Source organism: Haliaeetus leucocephalus, unplaced genomic scaffold (assembly GCF_000737465.1).
Source record: "Haliaeetus leucocephalus isolate CR32 unplaced genomic scaffold, Haliaeetus_leucocephalus-4.0 Scaffold587, whole genome shotgun sequence".
Taxonomy (NCBI): domain Eukaryota; kingdom Metazoa; phylum Chordata; class Aves; order Accipitriformes; family Accipitridae; genus Haliaeetus; species Haliaeetus leucocephalus.
The window spans coordinates 7,297,147-7,316,852 of NW_010973023.1; the positions used below are offsets into that span (position 1 = coordinate 7,297,147).

The 19,706-nt window shown below is 40.5% G+C and overlaps 1 protein-coding gene across 1 annotated transcript in view; it reads right to left on the reverse strand.

The window, feature by feature from the left end:
* Nucleotides 1-19,706, reverse strand: part of TMEFF1 (transmembrane protein with EGF-like and two follistatin-like domains 1) — a gene marked incomplete at its 5' end in the record, with an annotated part of 56,035 nt that overhangs the window by 26,492 nt on the left and 9,837 nt on the right. Inside the window, 2 exons of the mRNA XM_010578014.1 lie at nt 3,983-4,079; nt 15,868-15,894. Of these exons, the coding sequence (XP_010576316.1) occupies nt 3,983-4,079; nt 15,868-15,894 (124 nt within the window). The remainder of the gene's footprint in view (nt 1-3,982; nt 4,080-15,867; nt 15,895-19,706) is intronic.

Consider the following 19,706-nt stretch of genomic DNA (forward strand, 5'->3'; position numbering starts at 1 on the left):
CTGCCCATAAACTAACAAGTCTTTAAAATACTTATAAGTTGTATGAGAAAAGAAAAAAAAAATACGGAGAAATAAATTTCTGTGGTGTTTCCTCAACCTGATTCCTTTTTGCATTTATATAAAGAAATAATGTATCGATTTGCATACAGTCGAACATCAATTTTCTAAGTATGGCACGCTGTTTATGACAACCATCTCCTCTGACTTTATTTCTTTGCCTCAATCAGTCCACTTAAAATCAACACTGAAATTTTTTTTCAGAGGCAGTGGAAATTATAAAGTTGTTTATATTTTTGCATTCAATTTACTATGCATTGTAACCACTTCTGGTTTAGATAGATAATGTTTCTGGGAAATCAAACAAAATGAAGATACAAATCTAAAACTCTGTGCAAAACCTGAATTCTTCAGACTATGTGTGATCTTGTGTAATAAAAGCATATGTAGCAACTTTGATCAGAGACAGCCATAATGCTTCAATGCCAAGCATGAAAACTAAAAATTTGTACCTTTTTCAGAGGGGAAAATAGAATTTAAGAGCAACAAAAAATTAACATCACTAACTTGTAACATGGAGTGTATCTCAGCTATGTACAACTGAACTTGTTTAAATTGAATTTTAAAAAGAACCAAGATTTGGTAACTACACAGAATCATGGAATAATTTAGGCTTGATGGGATATGTAGAGGTCACCTAGTCCAAGCCCCTGCTCAAAGCTGGCCCAGGGCTGTGTCTGATCAAGTTCAGACCATCTCCATGGATGGAAACTCTACTGCCTCACCAGACACCTTGTTCCAGTCTCTGACCACCCTCATGGGGGAAACATTTTCCATTACTTCAAATCAGAATTTCCCATGCTCCGACACTTGCCCATTGCCCCTCACGCTATCACTGTGCACCTCTGAGAAGAAAGGACTTGCTTAGACATCAGCAAGTCCAACTCTCAAAACCAGAAAACGTCAAGTGGTCTTGCTCCTGCTTCTTTGTTGCAAGAATCACCCTACAGTTTTCACTGAAACTATCAGGTACCATCTTTGTATAGGACTCCCGCATCTTTCCAGGCCCAAAAGACGAACCACAGTCCATATGGAATAAAACTGTCTTTAGCAGGATCTTTCCATTGTTGGGGGAAAGTCTGCCTGTTCTATGCTCCAGGCTGTTGTTGCTGGCCTTTTGGCATGCCCTGAGATTTCTCATTAATGCCAGCTCATTTAACCCAAACCACTTAACAGTTTGTGGCATGGATGTCTCTCCTTCCACCAATTCACTGATCATTTTATCTGTAATTTAGTTTCTCTATTCATAAAACAGGAGTACAGATACGGTTTTGCTTCTCGAGAGCACTTGGACCAGAAGGAGCTGATGTTTGTACGGTCTCAGATTGCACGGCTTGGAAAAGAGGATGAAAAAATGCATAGTTGTATATTTACTGTAAATATTAGCATCTCATGAATATGGCTTGAGGTTATCTACTGGACATAAGGAGACAGTTCAGCTAATTCATTCAGTTACTATCATGAAGCAAAATCCTCTTAAAACACCTTCTGTAATCACATGGATCACTTAATACAGTGTTTTAACATCACAAAGTGCAAGCAAGGGCTATCCAGGCCTAAGAAGTCTACTTGAACAGAACTAAATGTACTTTTTGCTTGTGGTTCAGTAGACATTACCCCGCTATCCATAAAAGTTACAGTCACCATTCTCGTGCTTTAAAAAGGAAAATCAAGACACAATATTTTTATGAAATTAGGGCATTCGTGTGATTTGCTAGAACTAGGGGTGATAGTGTTTGTAATATGGTGCAAAATTGAATTAAATAATAAAATGAACCTATCAGTGTTTACACAAGTCTGATGAAAGGTACTTGTGCTGCCAATAATTTTATATATCATGATATAATTTTATGCGGTTAAAAAACATGTTGAAACCCAACAGGAAAGGGAGTAAAAATAAGATGTAAAATACATTCTTAAGGGGTGCTCTACTAGAGTTTCCCAAACAGAAGATTTCAATCTTATCTTGTTTCTGCCAGGTGAATAACTGTTGTGATTTTAGGAAAAAAAGAAGCCAGCTCCTGACTTCTACTCAAGCAAGTCTGTGACTTTCTATGTGACTTGTCAAAATTAACTTTGTGAAAGCAATCTGTGTTAACAGATCCTGATTTAATCTAAGTCTAAACAGACAGTGAATATCACTAAAGCCTATTATAATGGTCAAAGGTACTGGGGAAAAAAAAAGAAATTAAATTATTTAAGTTGGAAAACTGACAAAATTGAAAAAATTATCTGATAGATTGTGACCAACCCTCATGGGAATAGTTTCTAACTTTTGAGTATTTTCTACACAAAAATTTTTGTTTCCACATATTTTTTTAATGAGGACTAATCAAAGAAATCTTAGAGGCAAGAGAGCACTTTCCTCCCGTTGTCAAGAAGTGGGAGCATGGCTTCATTTTATGTGAGTAGGATGTAGGGAATAAATCTTCCGCTCTCCTCAACTTTATCCTAAACTCTCTTATAGAGACTAAATAGCCACAGGAATGCCAGCTCTATGAGTATAGAATGAATAGGCAAGCTTTTACTGAAGTTGAATGCTTCAGGATTTATTTTCCAAAGCCAAGAGCACATGTCAGTGCATATAACAAGCAAATCTATACCCATCTTGCTAGTCATAAATGAAACAGATCAAGGCAATATTGCAGAAAATTATTAGTATTACAAAGAACAGCTACAGCTCATTTGTCTCTCCAGAAAAGAGCAAGTCTACTTTGGTTCTATGACATTTTATGAAATGTGAAGTATCATGCTAGTATTCATGAGTAATATTACCATTTTGGTTTCCCTTGTACACTATGATTTAATCTTGAATACACATCTTGAATATTAGTGCTAAGCTGCTTTACTGCCTGAGATGTCTTCATGCTGATATTCCATAATAAAATCTTGTGCAATTAAGACACATTTCAACACGAAGTGGATTCCAGCTGGAAGACAGGAGAAGGGAGAGCAATGCTCCCCTTGATTAGCGATGATCAGGCACTGTTATTCTGAGATGCTGTTCCCTCCACGTACACAAAAACGTACCATTTGCACATCTTTCGAACATCTTCACGCGCTGCCTCTGCAGCTGCCACCCCAGTACCTGCCATCAGCCCAGACCCTAGTTAAGCTTCTTCCATACTGTTGGCCACTGCCAGGACAACGACTGTGGGAAAACAAAGCCCCATCAATTAGAGGGGACTTCTTTTACCTCCTAACAAACCTTAATGCCTCACGGGGCTGTCTAAAGGACCCCCTTCCTCCAGGACGTCTCTGACCCTTCTGACAGCCACACAGGGCCTGGACAGCCAGGGTATACTCTAACCATCAAGCACCTTAAGTAGGGAAATTTGGTGCATCTGCTTCTGCATTATGGATTGTCTTTAAAATCTTGATCATTCGTTTTGAGCTTTGACAAACAGCTGATACTTTTCATCAGTTTTCCCCTGGGTGCATCTGAGAGGTCAAATGGCACACGGAGTTTGGAAGGAGTGACTGGCTCAGGTCAGCAGTTCAACTAAATGTTTAAGTCCAAGCTTTGCACTGGTGGAAACAACTGCCTGTAATACTGTATGAACAAGCAGAACATAGCAAAAAAAATATCTCAGGGATGAATTAATCAGTATTTATTTTGCATTCTTGTTTGGTTTTGGGTTGTTGTTGTTGGTTTTTTTTGCCAGGATAAAACAAATCAAGGTCCTTTGTTTGAAAAATATTTGATAAAGATTCTCCAATATACTACTTTGTTGTTTTCTCCCCTTACCTTGCAGCTGCAGATGGTTTGCTCTTTACAGACACACATCAAACTCATTATTACTGGACAGCATTAAAGGTTCAATTAGTAAGAACAAACACAGTCAAGCAGATGATCATGTACTTTCTTTTTAACATTTTTCCCCCTTTTCTTCAGTGATATTGTTAAGGAAAACTTATTACTTACCCAACATTTTCTGCATCTTCATCACACTCAGCCCTATATTTGCAAACACCACATTTTGAGTGTTTTCTCTGAACTTCTGTCCCAGATCCTTCATACTCTAAAAAAAAAGAGGTATTGTTAACAGAAAGTATGATTTTAATATTAAGCTCTGATTTTGCTTACCTAAATCCATTTGCCTTCAGGTATATTGTCAACGTGACTTTATCATATACTGAAGCTATTAACCTTAATAGTGCTCCCTTTTTCAAAATCAGGCAATTGGAGGTTGGTAGAACTGTACCAGTGACAAAAAAAGCATCCCTGAAAACACTAATGCTTCATTGATTGACTCTTCCTTTATTCTTATTTCAGTGATTTGTATCTATTCTCGCCCCACCAGACACACAACCAGCATTGACAGGTGTCCCAGTCACATTTACTCTTAATTGGCACTGATAATGTATAAACCTTGTGCCTTTTAATGTCCTTGAATATTAGGTAGTGGGGATTTGAATGCTATTTTCCGTGACAGTCTTTAATTACAGATATCCTCATGAAAGGTTACTGCTTGCATTTTTCCCCCTTTTTGATTCCCGACGATAGGACTAGACTGTGCTCCTATCTCATACATGTATTGTATATTTTCCAGATTACTCTCTTTAGTTGTACAAGACAAAAAGAAAAAAAAGTCATCTTAACAGGAAACTGGTAGAAATGCTATGTATCCTAAAAAGTAAAACTAGCATCTCAAATAGTCTGATCCTAAAAACATCTGCACCAATCTTACTGCTGACATGGACATCAAAACTCTTCACCAAGTAAAGAGAAATAAACGATAATCTTACTGTTTCACTACCATTAGTTACTCCTCTTTTTTCTTTTAACAGTGATAAGGGAGAGCTAGATATTTGAAAAGAAGGAAAAGAACCATAGAAATCTGCAGAGGGAGTTGAGAACCATTTAATGAATTGCAGTATCGTGGTGGTGTACGGCTGACTACACAAGGCTGTCAGATGGAAAGAGATCAAAGTGATTCCTTTCCTCATAGCAGCTTTATGTGCTGTAGCAACAACAAATCAAACACCACCAATTAAACAGCTGCATTTACATTCTTTAAATGTAAATAGGAAAAAGAAATCCACAACAGTCCTTCCTAATTTTCCTGGATCTTGGCTGAAGGGAATCTCTCCCTCCTACCTGTGGGGCTGCGCTTTCATGAAAAATAGTGCAGGTGAGCCTCTCAAATTAACTTCTGTCTAAAGCATGCCGTGCATTTTTCAGAGATTAATACACGTCAAACTTTAGTACAAAATTCCCACTGTAGAAATTCTATCAGCACTCTTATTAAGTTGCAGTAGAGGTCATTTGCTTTTATCTTTACAAATGTACATCTTATTTGATTTTTCCTTCTTTCTAGATACCACATTCCTATGCCTGTGTTTGCCAACCTAAAGTGTCAGATTTCACTTTTCCATGCCAGTAAATGATCCCCTACAGTTTGAAAAAGTTAACAGAATGGCACTGCTCATGGCTTTCATTCGTGGTATTTCCACTTCTTTTGCTGTTCTTATGATCCTCGACACCCCCAGCATGTTAACGCCCTCAGGAGTTATGGGTACAAGAGCTGGACACACTGCTCCAGAAGAGTTGTCATCAAAGCCAAATACCATCTATGATATTCTTGGGTTAAAGCATCCAACAATCATATTAATTTTTGGCCATTTTTCTGCACTGACCATTATTATTCACATTCACTTTATTATCCACCTTATTCCCCAATTTCAGGGTCATCAGTCTGTAGGAGAGAGGCTGACACTGAGGAAAAATCACCTAGATCCTGGACTTGCTACATATAACCCTGTCCTCAGACATTAAAATCCCACCTGTTTGTGCATACTGTTAGCTCAGTGACCTGTCCCCTGTCATCCAGACCAAATCAGTACTGACTGGTTTGCTCCCAGGTCACCAGTGGAAGGAGTCATGAGGCCAAGAACAGTCCCTAGAAATGCACTCATTTTGTAACAATTCCTTAACATTTAACAATCCATTGATTGGCAATATTTTTGCACATTAGATGTGCACTGTGTGGATGTTGTGCCCTCTAGTTACTTAGACTTGTATGAGAGACTGCCTGCAAGAAAGGTTATGGATTTGATGTGGTACACTTACATAAAATGTTCTGTGGTACAAATGCCTTTCTTGGAAAAATAAGTTTAAAAAAAAGGTAAATTTCTCAATAAAGGTTCTCCATTAACCCATGATGACTGGCATTAAGTGTTTTCCCCTTCCTTAATTCTGTACTCAGTTGATTCTTCCTCCTTCTATTCCACTGCTTTGCTCCTGATGGATGCCAGAATGAGAGGCTGTAGCGACCCCAATCACCACATTTATCTTTTCTCAAAATATTTGTACATTATTTTTCATTGTTCTACTGAAGAAGAAGAGACAAAAAGAAGTCATTGTCAGCCCAGAGAATTCTTTACCACCCATTTTTAAAGCTTTCAGGTGCAAACCAGCCAGACCTGCTGGTTACAAAACACCTGTCTTCAACATTTTGTGCTTAATATCCTTCTGCAGTACTGCTAGCATGGAAAATACTTCATCATATCCTATATATATTATCTGACTTGACTGCAAATAAAACCAGAATGGTTTACAGAGCACTTTCGCTGCACTATTAGCATTTCAATTTTGTAATGGAGCAAAAGAAGCAACATGTACACACATGCACACACACACCCTTCCTCATGGGCTTTAGTTCTGCTCCCTGTGAATGCCCTGACACCTTTTCATTTTCATAAACAGTAGTCCACAACTACTTGTTCATTGGTTCTATATGCTAGCCAGTGTAAACTTCACTCTCTCTCTCCTTTCCTCCTCCCCTAAAATTGCTTTCTCTATCTTTTAAAATTAGGTTCGTTTTAGAAAATGTGTGGCCTTTTTTTCTTGATCAGGACTTGCTGGACCTCACATATATAGAATTATTTATCTGTACTGTGTTTTGTTTGCATATAATAAATATGTGCAAGTCAAGAACACCTGCACCTCAGGTACTAATAATTTACACCTGTCAGGACGAGGTGTAATACAGATGAATGTGTATTGATGCAACATTTCCAAGTTAGGCAATAGTCATCTGTAAATTTTAGAAGCTTCTTTCATCACTAGCTGCATGATGTTTTAGTACGAGCAGCATGAGACACTGCATATAATTTAGACTGAAGTCCTTCAAGAAAACAGAGCTTTTCCCACCCATACAGAATAGATGAATACTGTTTTTCAGCCTGAATTGGTAGCAGACATTTTCAGTACTCCACTTGTGTGCTGTTAAAATAAGTTAACCCATTAATATTTGACAGCATAAGTTTCTCCGGTGCAAATGTCTCCAAACAGGCAATGCATCCCTTGATAGATTGCCCCTCCCTTCTCCTTTCTCCCCCACATTTGATTGTTCCTAAATAGGTTATAGCCATTAATTTTAATATTCCAATCAATCAGATCTTCCCAGCAGGCTTCAGTAATATCAATTAGGTCAAAATATGCTCCCAAATAAGCAATTCAAGCTCCTCTTGTTTATTATGCAGGCTTCTAATGTTGATGTATAGAAGATTACAGAATTTCTTCTCCTCACTTTCGTTGGTATCTTGATTAATTCTGTTCTTTGACATCTTAATTTCATGTTGAGTGAAAGCTCATTTTCCCTCTTTTCAGCTTCCTCTCATGTTTCAGGGCAGCACCTCATTAATGCTCTGTCCTTCAAAAGAAATGAGGCACAAGGATGGGATCTGTGACTCCCAGTTGTCTCTCTGAGCTGCAGTGCTAACACTTCTCCTTGAGTCATTATTCCTCTGCAGAAGATGGCCAGCTATATCTTAGGAGCTGCAGGGCAGGAGCCTGCAAACGGACAGTAGCTCTAGAGGAATTGGCCAGCAGTAAATTGCTTCCCTCAGCAACTCATTTGTGTGTTCCTACAGCGGTAATACGGCTGGGTTTCTGCTGCGGGCTTTCAATCAGGCTTGAAGCAAAAGCATCAGTCTGCGTCAAGGTGAAGTTTGGTCTGCCCCAAGGCATGGGTGGAAAGGGAGCTCTGCTCTATGTCTGTATTTATCACTGTTCACAGTGAAGCAGGGGGAGCTTGTGGAGAGCTGCAACTATACACTAGCCAGGTATAGATGGAATAAAGATCCCCTTGTCTGGGAAAGCCCCTCTGAAAACCAGTTCCTATCTGTTTGGGGAGTATCGTGGGTTTTGCTGTATCTCATGGGAGCAACTAGTCTCAAAAAGATTCTGGAAAACTAGGAAGGGCCACGGCAAATCCCCTTCTGCACCCTAAAGTACAGAATAACCCCACTGTGATCAGATTGTGATTCCTTCAGTACAGCTAGCACTGGAAATTCCTCTCAAAATAACACAGTCCACAGCATCACATGTTACGGGCTGCAGTTCACTGAACAGTTTAGTGACTTACCCTCTCTTCCACTAATTTTTGGGGCAACTTTGATGACACATTTAGTTAAAATGGAGATTGTCCCCATAATTTAAAACAAAGCTGCAAACTTGCTCTTTTGTATATATTTAAAGCAAGTGCAACAACTACTCTTAGCTATCCCAAATTTTTGGGGAGTGATGTCTTGAATTATCTTGACCACATTGCTGGATTGTATGCAAAAGCAGTATTTAGCAGTGTGGAAGGTCCTGTTCTCTTATCCAACTACCCAGCTGGCTTAGAAGCAAAGCCTGGCTTGGTATAGCCAGGGATCTATACCCGGCTGAAAGTTATTTTCCCTGGCAGTATAGACCACACACTGCAGCTGTAAGCATGCTCCAGCAAAGACACCAGCCTTTGAAGTCTGATTTTGCAAGAAGGGGCATTACAGGTTTACCACAAGGATGCCTGGTCTATTTGTGACTGAGGTGCCTGGAGGAGGGGAGTTCGAAGTTTGATACCCTAATCACAACCCAGCCAAGGTGATATGTTTGCCCAGTGGTTGTGATAAGGATAGCGTGTGCACGTTTAAGCAAAGGGCTTGAGGACGTGCACTGTAAGACTCCCTACCACCACTACGCTTGTTATGTGTTAGGTTTTTTTACACATCTGACAACTGTAACTTCTATTTTGCTCCTATGCATATGACGCTGTGGATAATGGTGGGGAAAGCTGGCATACTGTGAGAGCTGGATCAGCTTTTACACCGCAGGACCCTCTGGTTGGAGAACTCAAATACTCATTCACTCCACTGCCTTGCTTCAAATGCAGCTAACTCCATTTTCTCCAAAGGAAGACACAAAAACTTCAGAGTAACCACCAAAGAAATTATGCATGACTAGATGATGGTGGAAAACGGAAAGGACAAGAAAGTCGCCAGACGCCAAGGGAAGTGTCCCACAGTTTCATGAACACACCGAACGCCGTTCTGCAGGCCCTGTTCAGGCCGCATGAGAGGAACCTGCTCTCATTTGCTATCTATCATCTTGCACAAGAGGCAAGAGGAATCTGTCCTTCCGTGCCCCTGGCTCCAGCATCCTTCCGAGCAAGCTCCAGCTCCCCTGAAAACCCTGCTTAGAATAAGTTTTCACCAACAGAAGACCTGAACGTTCAGGCCCTTTGCCTCTGCCTTGCTGAATCTTTGGTGAAAACAGAGTAATTCTTGCAAGTTTTAGTTCAGTGTTAATTTTACCTACAGGGATTAAGATCTCAACAGAAATAAATAGGGCTATTTGAAGCTAAAGTGATAGTCAGTGGCAAGCCATGTGATGGAATCGGCACTTAAATCTTTCTAAGTCGCACACCATTATAGAAATATGCTAAAAGACGTGATGTTACCTCCTATCTAGGGTGTTAATCACCATCAAATTTCTGCAGTCATATTAAAATACATTAAAACAAATCAGTAGCATTATTACAAATTAAAATATTCGAGGTTCTAAACTGTGTCTGTTTATACCTCCCTGACTGTGTGACAATTACTGGATAAGTGTTGTCCCCAGTGAGGGGAAGGAACAGATGGCAGCCTGCTAAAAAGCACATACTGTATATCAATTTATTAATTACTAAATGCAATCTGCTAGACGTTCATCACAAGATACTTTAGCTATTAAATTTCAGAGGGATTAGAAATTCAAAACAAATTATTTTCATAATAATTAACTTAGCTATATGTATTGCAAACATGTTATTTCCTTAGCTTAAAAGCCTGAAATGATTGGGTGCCATCTGTCTAACTACTATTACATCTTTTTTAATATCAAAAGTGCGTTTTGCTTAGGTACATAGATAAATGCTGAACAAAAAGAATAAAAAATTAATGTTATGGGCATGGTAGGATGCTTAGAAATCTTACCCTCGTTGGTTGATTACTAGAGCACAGAACCTGCCTCTTCTAGGACACTGATTTGTCTCTGAGAAGCTGGCTTGAAAAGTCACTACCATTTGTTAACTCTTTGATGGGGTATGTAACACATGCTGATGGTTTTCAACACATCCTCGCAAAGGCCTAACTATATCACAAAGTCAACATCGCAGCTGCCATTTGCTGGCAGTATCAAATAGAGAAAGTAAGGACTATCTGGAGCGAGAGGAAAAAAGGCCTTTACTTGGAGGAACATGGGAAGAACGGCTCAGAAGTGCTCGTTTACCAAAGATGGGACCTGGGAGCTCAGAAGAAATAAGGCTCTCCTTCAAAAGTTATTGCACTATGCCTGGATGCTGGATGGAAAGTAGTACCAAAAAAAGCCTTACGAATAAGGACTGCTGCCAGATGAAACCAAATTATCTTTATCACCAATACCTTTGACTAAAAAAAAAAGGAACCAGCTTTGTCTTCAAAAAGCTTTCCTTTAAGAATCAGTGTTCCCATCTGCAGTGGGCCAAAATTTCTTCTAATAATGTAGGATGTGATTGTAAATCTGAGCAGAATTTAGACCAATGGCTCTGATTGCCCTTTCAGTTGTCTCACTACTAGTTGGGTGTTGTCATGCCAGGATCTTTTTTAGAATATTGACAAGGACAATGGCTTTAACAAAAGACTGAGGTCTTCTGAACATGGAGACTACTTCAGCTAAATGATAGGACTTCTACCTCACTAGGAGTCCTGAATGCCAGCTCTTTTTAGAGTGAGAGGGCAAGAAGATCACTCAGATGACTGCTTCTTTTTAGACCTTCTTAGGCTAGTATCAAGTTGTAAACTTGAGGGGAAAAACCCTATCTGCAAACAGAAAGCACCTTGAAGAAAAAATTGTAAAAGCTCATCCTTAGTCACATTCATATAAACCAACCAAAGTTAATCTTTCTAAGGCTACATTATTGGGTCAGCATAGTTCTTTTTACAGGGAGAAAGAACCTGGCAGGTTCTACCAGAAATAGAAAATTTAAATTCTTGTTAGAAAAAAAGAAAATGTTTCATGCAAGCTAGCAATCTACCTCCTTTATGTACACGTGACAGCCTGAGGATCATTTTTTGTGCCCCAGTCTACCAGTTGTGGAAGTACATCCAGCAGGTCAAATAGTGCTGCAATTTACAACTGGCAGAGACGAACATGGATCTGAGCCTGTAACTTCTCTTTCACCAGTTCTGCCTCAAATTCTAACAAATCACTGTTTAAACAAAGTTGATCAGGAGCTGGTTTTATGACTGTATTCTTCAGAACAGAAAAACTGCAGAATGATTCATATGAGATTACAGAGAAGCCCATGTCTTAAATGCAAATCTAAAGGATCCCACTGTCTTCAGCTGTGACCTCAACTAAGGAACTTTCTTAGGTCTGAGTCCCCACTCTCTGACATTGCTTTCTGTATGGATGAAACATAATGGTAGAGTAATGAGGTTTTTGAAATTTCTCTGATTTCTGAATTAACAATCCATACTCTTAGAACTGGCTTCAGGATACCCATTGCCACAAGTGATCAACAGCTTGGTTTTATAAGTGTAATTTTTATTATGCTAATTGAAGGTTCAGACTTCTGAAATGAGCAAAATGAGTAATTTTATTACAACTCTTTATTAATACTGTGCCATCAGAGCACAGAAAATGGAAATCGTTTATCCAGAATGTCAGAGGGCAACTAGACAATTGTGTCGCCCTTAAAAATTATACTCCTTCATCTCATTCAGGCGTACTGAAAAAATTCTCCCACTCTTAATTCTTTTCCTAAAATCTAGTATCTTTGTAGCAGTAAACATGATTTAGGAGAGAACCTGGATCAGTAGTTCCATGGTCTTTAGCATTTTTGTGGCACATGACAACTTCTAAGGCAAGACATTGTCTGAAATAGTCTTTGAGGAAGAGGACTTCTGTTGATTTTTTAGATTGGTTCTAAATCTGGGGGGTTTTTTGTTTTACATAAAAATGAATGCATTTAACATCATACAGTTTGGGAGTAGGAGGAAAAATCTGCATCAAGTCAAGTTTCAGAATCATTAATGAGCTTGTTCTGCGTCTGGAAAACGAAAAGGAACAGTGTGAACCACTAGCACAAGTCTCAGCTGCATGTGAGGCAAGCAGCTAATTTCAGCAGTGGAGACCGCCACAGGCTGAGCTATAGCAACTGAAGAGCGCAACTTAGACGCTTTCCCAGTACTTTTCTTCACAGTTAAAAATCTACTAGCAAACAGTACATCTCCTGCACAGCGATTGCAATGCTTCCCGAACATATACAAGCAGCTGCACTCATCCATTCTGTGTGTGCAAGCATCACTGGTGCATACACAATCACACTAATTGTGTGTTTAAGAAACATAGCAAACACTGATTTTGGGATTAAGCTAGCATGTTTGCTCACTTGCTGGCTCTCTCTCACTTATCCTTGCATTTTTCCACTTTCAATGCTGCTTCCAAAAGCAGTAGCTGTACCTTATCCACAGGGCACAGAAGCTCCCCGTGCAATTTGGTTCCCATTTGTGCACCCTTAGCCAAGAGTATCATATTAAACTATCAGGCCTGGGTGATTATTAAAGCTCAGCATATCCTGGCTTCCTCCAAAACAAAATGGGGAAGACTGGGCCGGGAAGGAGCTGTGCTCCAGTCAGTCCTATAGCTGGAATAACCAGGGAGGCAGGACAGTGGTGTGCACCAGGGAGCACATCTACCCTGCAGGTCATCCTCTGCCCGGGTTCCTGCCCTTTCTTCTTGTCTGGATCCCAAACAATACACCTCCCTCCTCAATAGGTTCAGCATTCTTTTAGAAGTTTGGTTTTAATTCTAAATTCCCCTAACTTGTAATAAGTCTTTGATGTTTTTAATGTCTCCTTGTAACACTTTTACAGTTACTAGAATAATGGAACAAAAACAATTCCAGATACAAAAATACCGTGAGTACAAAAATACCCTTGAGTTTTTGGCCAGAGCAGAGTTCAATAATCAAAGCAAGAGTGGATTCCACCCTTTGAAGGATTGATTTCAGACACAGAAGATGACTCAACATGCTGAAGACTTAGCCAACTGTTCTGCAGAAGTATTACCCAACACCCAGTTTAGTGAGGAAGGTGGACAGGGACAGTACTAATTCAATGTGTCACAAATAGAATAATAGAATTGTTTAGGTTGGAAAAGACCTTTAAGATCATCAAGTCCAACCATCAACCCAACACCACCATGCCCAGTAAACTATGTCCTGAAGTGCCTTGTCTACATGTTTTTTGAATACCGCCAGGGATGGTGACACCACCACTTCCCTGGGCAGCCTGTTCCAATGCCTGACAACCCTTTCAGTAAAGAAATTTTTCCTAATATCCAATCTAAACCTCCCCTGGCGCAACTTGAGGCCATTTCCTCTCATCCTAAATACCTAGATGTATCCAAAAAAAGTAATGTGCCAAGCAGGATTTCAAATTTCTCGTTGTCTAAAATATTTTTTCTATCTTAAATTAAGAACTAAACCCAACTGTTTTAATACTGAACAGAAATGGGAACACTTCAGTTGGCCCAAAGGCATTCAGGAGAAAGCCAAATAAATGAAGGGCTAACATCACAAAACTGCTGGAGGAGGTAGTGGGTATGTTGTCCCTTCTTTATTCAATACCCAGGCAGTACAGATACTCACCTGGGGCCAAGGGACCCAGATTCAATTCTTTCCGCCCGAAGTGAACTAAACCTACATATTCCACCTCCCAAGACAACGCACTAACCACCGCTACAAGGTAGCGTGGAGGGACCACCAAATCTCCTCAACCAATACCATTCGGTTTTGCACAAATAATTAAAATTCATTGGCACCCTGAGTCACAGCTAACAAAGCCTTTCCATAGCATGCATCCTTCCTCCTGCTCCCTTTGTCCCAGGCTCAATGAATATTTCAGGTGAGAACAAAAACAACAGCAATGATAAAGGGAGACCCATTTTGGACCTCTCTTACCAAGAGACTGTGGACCTGGGTTCCCTCTCCTGCCCCAAATCAAAAAATGAGTATATTTCAATGTGGACCTTTCACCTCTTCAACGAGCAACCTAACCAACAAAATGAAGCATGTTCTGGTCTCCTTTTCTCCAAACTGTTCATAAAATTACACAAAGAATCCCCACATCTGTCAGTCAGCTGCCAATCCCTTCCAGACCAACACAGTAACATTTACAAGGGACTTTAATGAGGATTTTTGTATCCAGCTGGGAAATACTGAAAAAAAAAAAAATAATCCCAACAGCATTCAAACGTTTCTAAAACTGTTGCAAAAATAAAAGTCAGACATGGACTAAATTACTGTCATCTGTCTCTTATAAGAACTGCATAGCAGTACTGAGGCAAGCAACGCTCGGCTTGCAGAGAGCAGCTGTAGTGGAATAACAGGCTTGGTAACGAAGGGGGAAGGAGAAGCAAACAGGGCTGGGGAAAGAGCGTGATGCAATCTCAGGAAGAAGAGCTTCAGAAAAGAGCCACCAGTGAAGGTAAGAAGAGGCAGTGTTTGAGCAGAGAATTGTTCCTTCAGACACTGCTCCAAAAGGAAACAGAGATGAGAATGGCCATGTGCTAGCAGCAGCCCAGGAATTTACTGATAGCATCTTATTAAAGGGGAGGGAAATGCCTCCCCTTCACTCTATACAGGAAAAAAGAGGGAGCTAGCTCCTGATTTTGGGAAGTTAACCGTTATGTTTAGCTACACAGCGATGCCATTGATCGTTTTCCACAAAAGCACATTTTCATGTAGCTATACAAGATTTCCTCTATTTCAAAACTCAGTCCCATCAGTATGAACTGCAACACTTAATACAAGCACAGCCTAAAAGCAAAACAGCTTTTCTGTGTCTGTATATATCTATACCCCACATTTTTCATTCTATATGTATTCTTGCTAGTAGTATCAAAGATAGAATTAAGGTAAAATTACTTTTTTTTTTTTTTTTTTAAATCCTTCGGAGAAGGTTAAGATGTGTTCAAAGACAGGAACACCTCTACTAGTACCAGCTGTGCTACATCCCCTCTTTGAATATACAGCTTTGAACAGAAACACATGAAATATTTGATAAAAACAGACACTATAATGCAATCGTTATATATTTTATATCTTTTAGGCAACATGTTTGCCCAAGGATAAAGTAATAACTAGGCATTGTAGACACTAAGGAAATGAATGCAAGAAAAAAAAAGGTAAGAAATTTATTGTGGATGGACATTTCCAGGAGCGAAATACAGGTGAAATAGGGATCTAAATATTACACTATGTTGCTGGCAACAAATGAAAAATTATATAGGTCAAATCTGAAAGAACAACATTGGTCAAATGCACACTACAATCTATTCCTATACCAATACTGTTCTGAGATGGTCAGATAACACTGCAATGTTAAAGCTTATTTTTAAGTTGTCATAATTTTTCCTTAATTGATGTGGTATACAGCAACCACATACACAAAACTGACACACTTATAGTCAAAAAGAAAGACCAAAAGCAAATATAACTGGGGTTTGGTACTCACCTCCTTCTCCTGACCCAGAGCCATTATCTGAAAAAGAAACAGAGGGGGAGAAAAAAAAGAAAGCAAATGAAAATATTGCTCCAGGAGCAGCTGTTTGTTCAGGAACTTGTCACTGTAAAACATTACACAGGTGTTACATTTTATGAGCCAGGTGTAAAAACAAACATCCCACATAAAGCCTGGCATCCTTTAATACAGTTTGTCCATGCTTACTGTGCCCTCCTCTCTCTCTCCCCTGTCAAGATATTTTTACCCAAGGAACAGCATCATTCAATAATGAAAACTAAATTGCTTTCTTACCCTTTTTTCAACTGTTAGACATTCAAATTTGATGATGTCCTAAAGAGATGAGGAGTACAGAGTCTGATTTTTGGAATATATATTATGTTTTTTTACCCTTTGGGCCTGGAAGTGGTACATGAAGGAGGAATATATAAATCACCCAACTGCAGAAGTATCTCTGAAGACAACTAGTCCTCAAAGTGAAGTTGGCTTAAGTCATCTAACGACAAAATAGCTCCTCTCAGCTGAGTCAATCACTTCGTTTAAGGATGCTCTAATGGCATAGTTATTTCACTGACATTAGACTGACTGGATTAGCATCTGATGAGTGACAGCTCGTGGCTGCATCCCCTTTGCATTAGCAGTTCAAGCGTCAACAGGAGTTGAGCTTCCTCACCACCCCAGGCCAACTAACTCCACTTCAGAGCATTATGGAGCTGGTTAGGGATTTTGTACGGGGATGTGCATCCCGCTGGGCAGCGCTCTGCACAGCATCTTCACCTAGCATGGCAGTAAAGACAAGCCTTTTAAACACATGTCCTGAGTCACAAACCTCCCTCGGTCTTTCTTGCTCAAAGGAGGTGGAGAGGCAAGGATGGGATGGCAACTACCGTCAGTGAATTGCTCCCCACGCCCGTTAGCTCAGCTTCTCTGGAGGATGAGGAGAAGAGCAGAGCGCACACTCTGCTCATCCCACACCTCTCCTTTCATGCCTGCTTTGATGATAGAGAAGGCAGCTGAATTTATTTCCGCAAATCCGAAAGAAGGAGACCAGACGGAGGGAGGAGCGGCGTTCTTACTTCCACGTATGAGCTCATTGTTCGCATCAGAGGAAAAACCAAACCATCCATTTGCTCAGTTCCCTCCCCCCTTTTCTTTCAGTAGCTATATTTCTAAGAATAATTCCCTCTAGTGTGTGGATGAAAGTGTGAAATTCCATGTTACTGGGTCACTTCACACATTAAAAATAATCTCCTGTCACATGGAGTATCAGGAATAGAGAGGTTTTTTTCCTCCGCCTAAATTTTCCTTTCTTTCCTCCTATACCACTGTTCCATGTCTAATAGACTGAGCTTATTACCTTACAGAAATGAACGCAAAAACAGAAGGGCTCTTGTTCCATGAAGAGTGACCCACTTTACTGACAAAGCAGACAATCCCATATGAAATCACTGAGAAATACGCCTTATGATGTGGTATTTCTTCATTAAGAAATTTGGAGGCGTATAGTTTACTTATATGAGGTAAGTATATAGGCTTATTTGTACTGGTGAAATTGTGTCATAAGCTGTTCTGGGGGAGAGAAGGCTGACATACAAACATGAGCAAGTTTGACATGTAATTCCTATAAAAAACAAAGGCTAAAATGTCTCAAAGAAACTTGACTTGATCCATGTTTTTATTTCCAACTCTCACCCTCCAACTGCTTTCCTCTGTGCATTCAGCTCTAAGGGGAGAAACGCCACTCAGCTCCAGCACGAGGGGCTCCAGTTATGCCACGAGGGGCACATGCTGGGTGGCAGGGGAGGTACCATCACATAGACAGTACGAGCTGTAACGAGAGAGCCATGTAAACGATAGAGTTGATGCTCAGACCGCCCGCCTCTATAGATCATTGGGCTGATATACATAAAGTCCACAGGCAACCCTGTCCCACTTGGCAGGGCATCATAGTAACAGGATAGATGCATTCCCACTTCTCTGGGCTTTCAGATTCTCAAGAAACCATTAAAAAAAAAAAAAAAAGAGCGTCATCCTCTACAACACCACATCATTTTCAACTTTTCACTGGGAGCTCGTGCCTCCCCTCTGAGCCTGGGAGCTATGCTAGGACTTTTGTCTCCAGGGTAACCATGCTAAACTAAGCCCGTGTTCCTTGCTTTTTTCTGAGCCTTGGCTAGATTTTCCCAAGCAGCTGCTACTTAAAAAAGTAGCATTTTTTTGCAAGCTTACTTGGACAAGCAGCCTGCTCTTTTCAGGATTTCCAAAAGTGGTCTCCGTGCACCAAGACCTGGCAAGAAAGATGCTAAAACAAGTGAGGAAGCTGGACAGAAACAGCATCCCCCCCAGTCAGAGGTCAGTAATTAGAGAGTGAGTGATTGACTTCTCTCTTTACTTAAGCCACCCTTCTCCAAACAGGCTTGTAAAAATATGCTTATACACAAATGTACAGGCTTCTGCTGTGAGCTGCTCTTATCCGTGAAGGAGTTTCTGGATAAAATACATAAAGAAGCATTTGGATCAGACACAGCATCTGAATGCTGTAAGCAACAGACTGCAGTCAGAATCCCCCCCCCTTTTTTTTGTTCTCTCTGAACAGGAGCCATTTCTGTACCATGGGTCTGCTTTGGTGCAGAGGCAGAAGGTACACTCTTCAAACCCAAAAAAGCCTGCAGCCTTTCTCATTCAGGAGGGATGGCTTTTAACTCAAACTAGCATTAAAATTGAGCCATTCAGGGCCAACAGCTCCAAACTGCTAAGTACAAACAGGAAGACAAACAGTTCACTGCCAAATTTTAAGTAAGCGGACCCTTCCATTTGATTCACATGGGCCAGGTGATCCAGTGGGCACCTCCAGAGTAAACCTATCTGATCCTGCTCCCAGAGTGGCAGGCAAAGAAACAAAAACACCGCACCTTTTTTGGATCTGTGTAAGAAACAGATCAGCAGCTATTCAGTCGTGGGCAAAACAGAACTCCTCTTGACACATCAAAGGTAAAACTGCACACCGTTCTCCAGGAAACAAAGCCAAAAAATGATGTATTTGCAGAATTTAAGTATCACAAGGCTTAGCTGACAGCTGAGAAGGGATTTCCAGCATCTGAACTTCGGCACCCAAGAGTTATTATACTCTTTATACCCAAGTCCTGGAATTTCCCCTAAAGCTTTTGGGATACAGCTGTGGTTTTTTTAGTACAAAGACCGTATGTGCCACTTCTTTGCATTAAGCAGAAATTAGTCTTCCCACACCCGCACTCCATAAACTTCACTGAGCAAATCCTGGATAACATTGACTCTTTTATTCAATTGTCTTTGGTTACTCATCTTATGAGACAGAGCTGGAAGACAGAAAGGGCAGCTGCTATCTCAACTCCTAGTTCCCTGTTAGCCTGGATTTCCCAGTTAACAGAGCCAACAAAGCAGTCCTCTCCATCGTGAGACAGCGCAAGCTTGCTGCGGCTTAACCCTAGGTATGCAAGAGTGCCTCTAAGTAAAGACTGGATAAAATTATCAAGACCTTGCTACCAAAGAAGACCAACCTGATCCACAGTTGCCAGCAGACATGGCAATGAGAGCACTATTACATTGCTCGGTGGGAGCTTTTAACTTCCCCTTTCCTCAGCATGGTGCAATTCTCCATCAGCTCCTGCAGCAGTAGCACAGGCCTCAAAATCTCCAAGCAGCAGCACAAGGACCAGCGTTTCGGAAGCGATCCAAAACTCGCACAGCCCATTTCAAGCCACCAGCCAGAGCAAAAACCAAAGCAAGCTCCAACTTCCCGCTGATGGCAATGGAGCAGAGCTCATGTCGCTGCACAAAAGCGGTTTGTGAAGGAG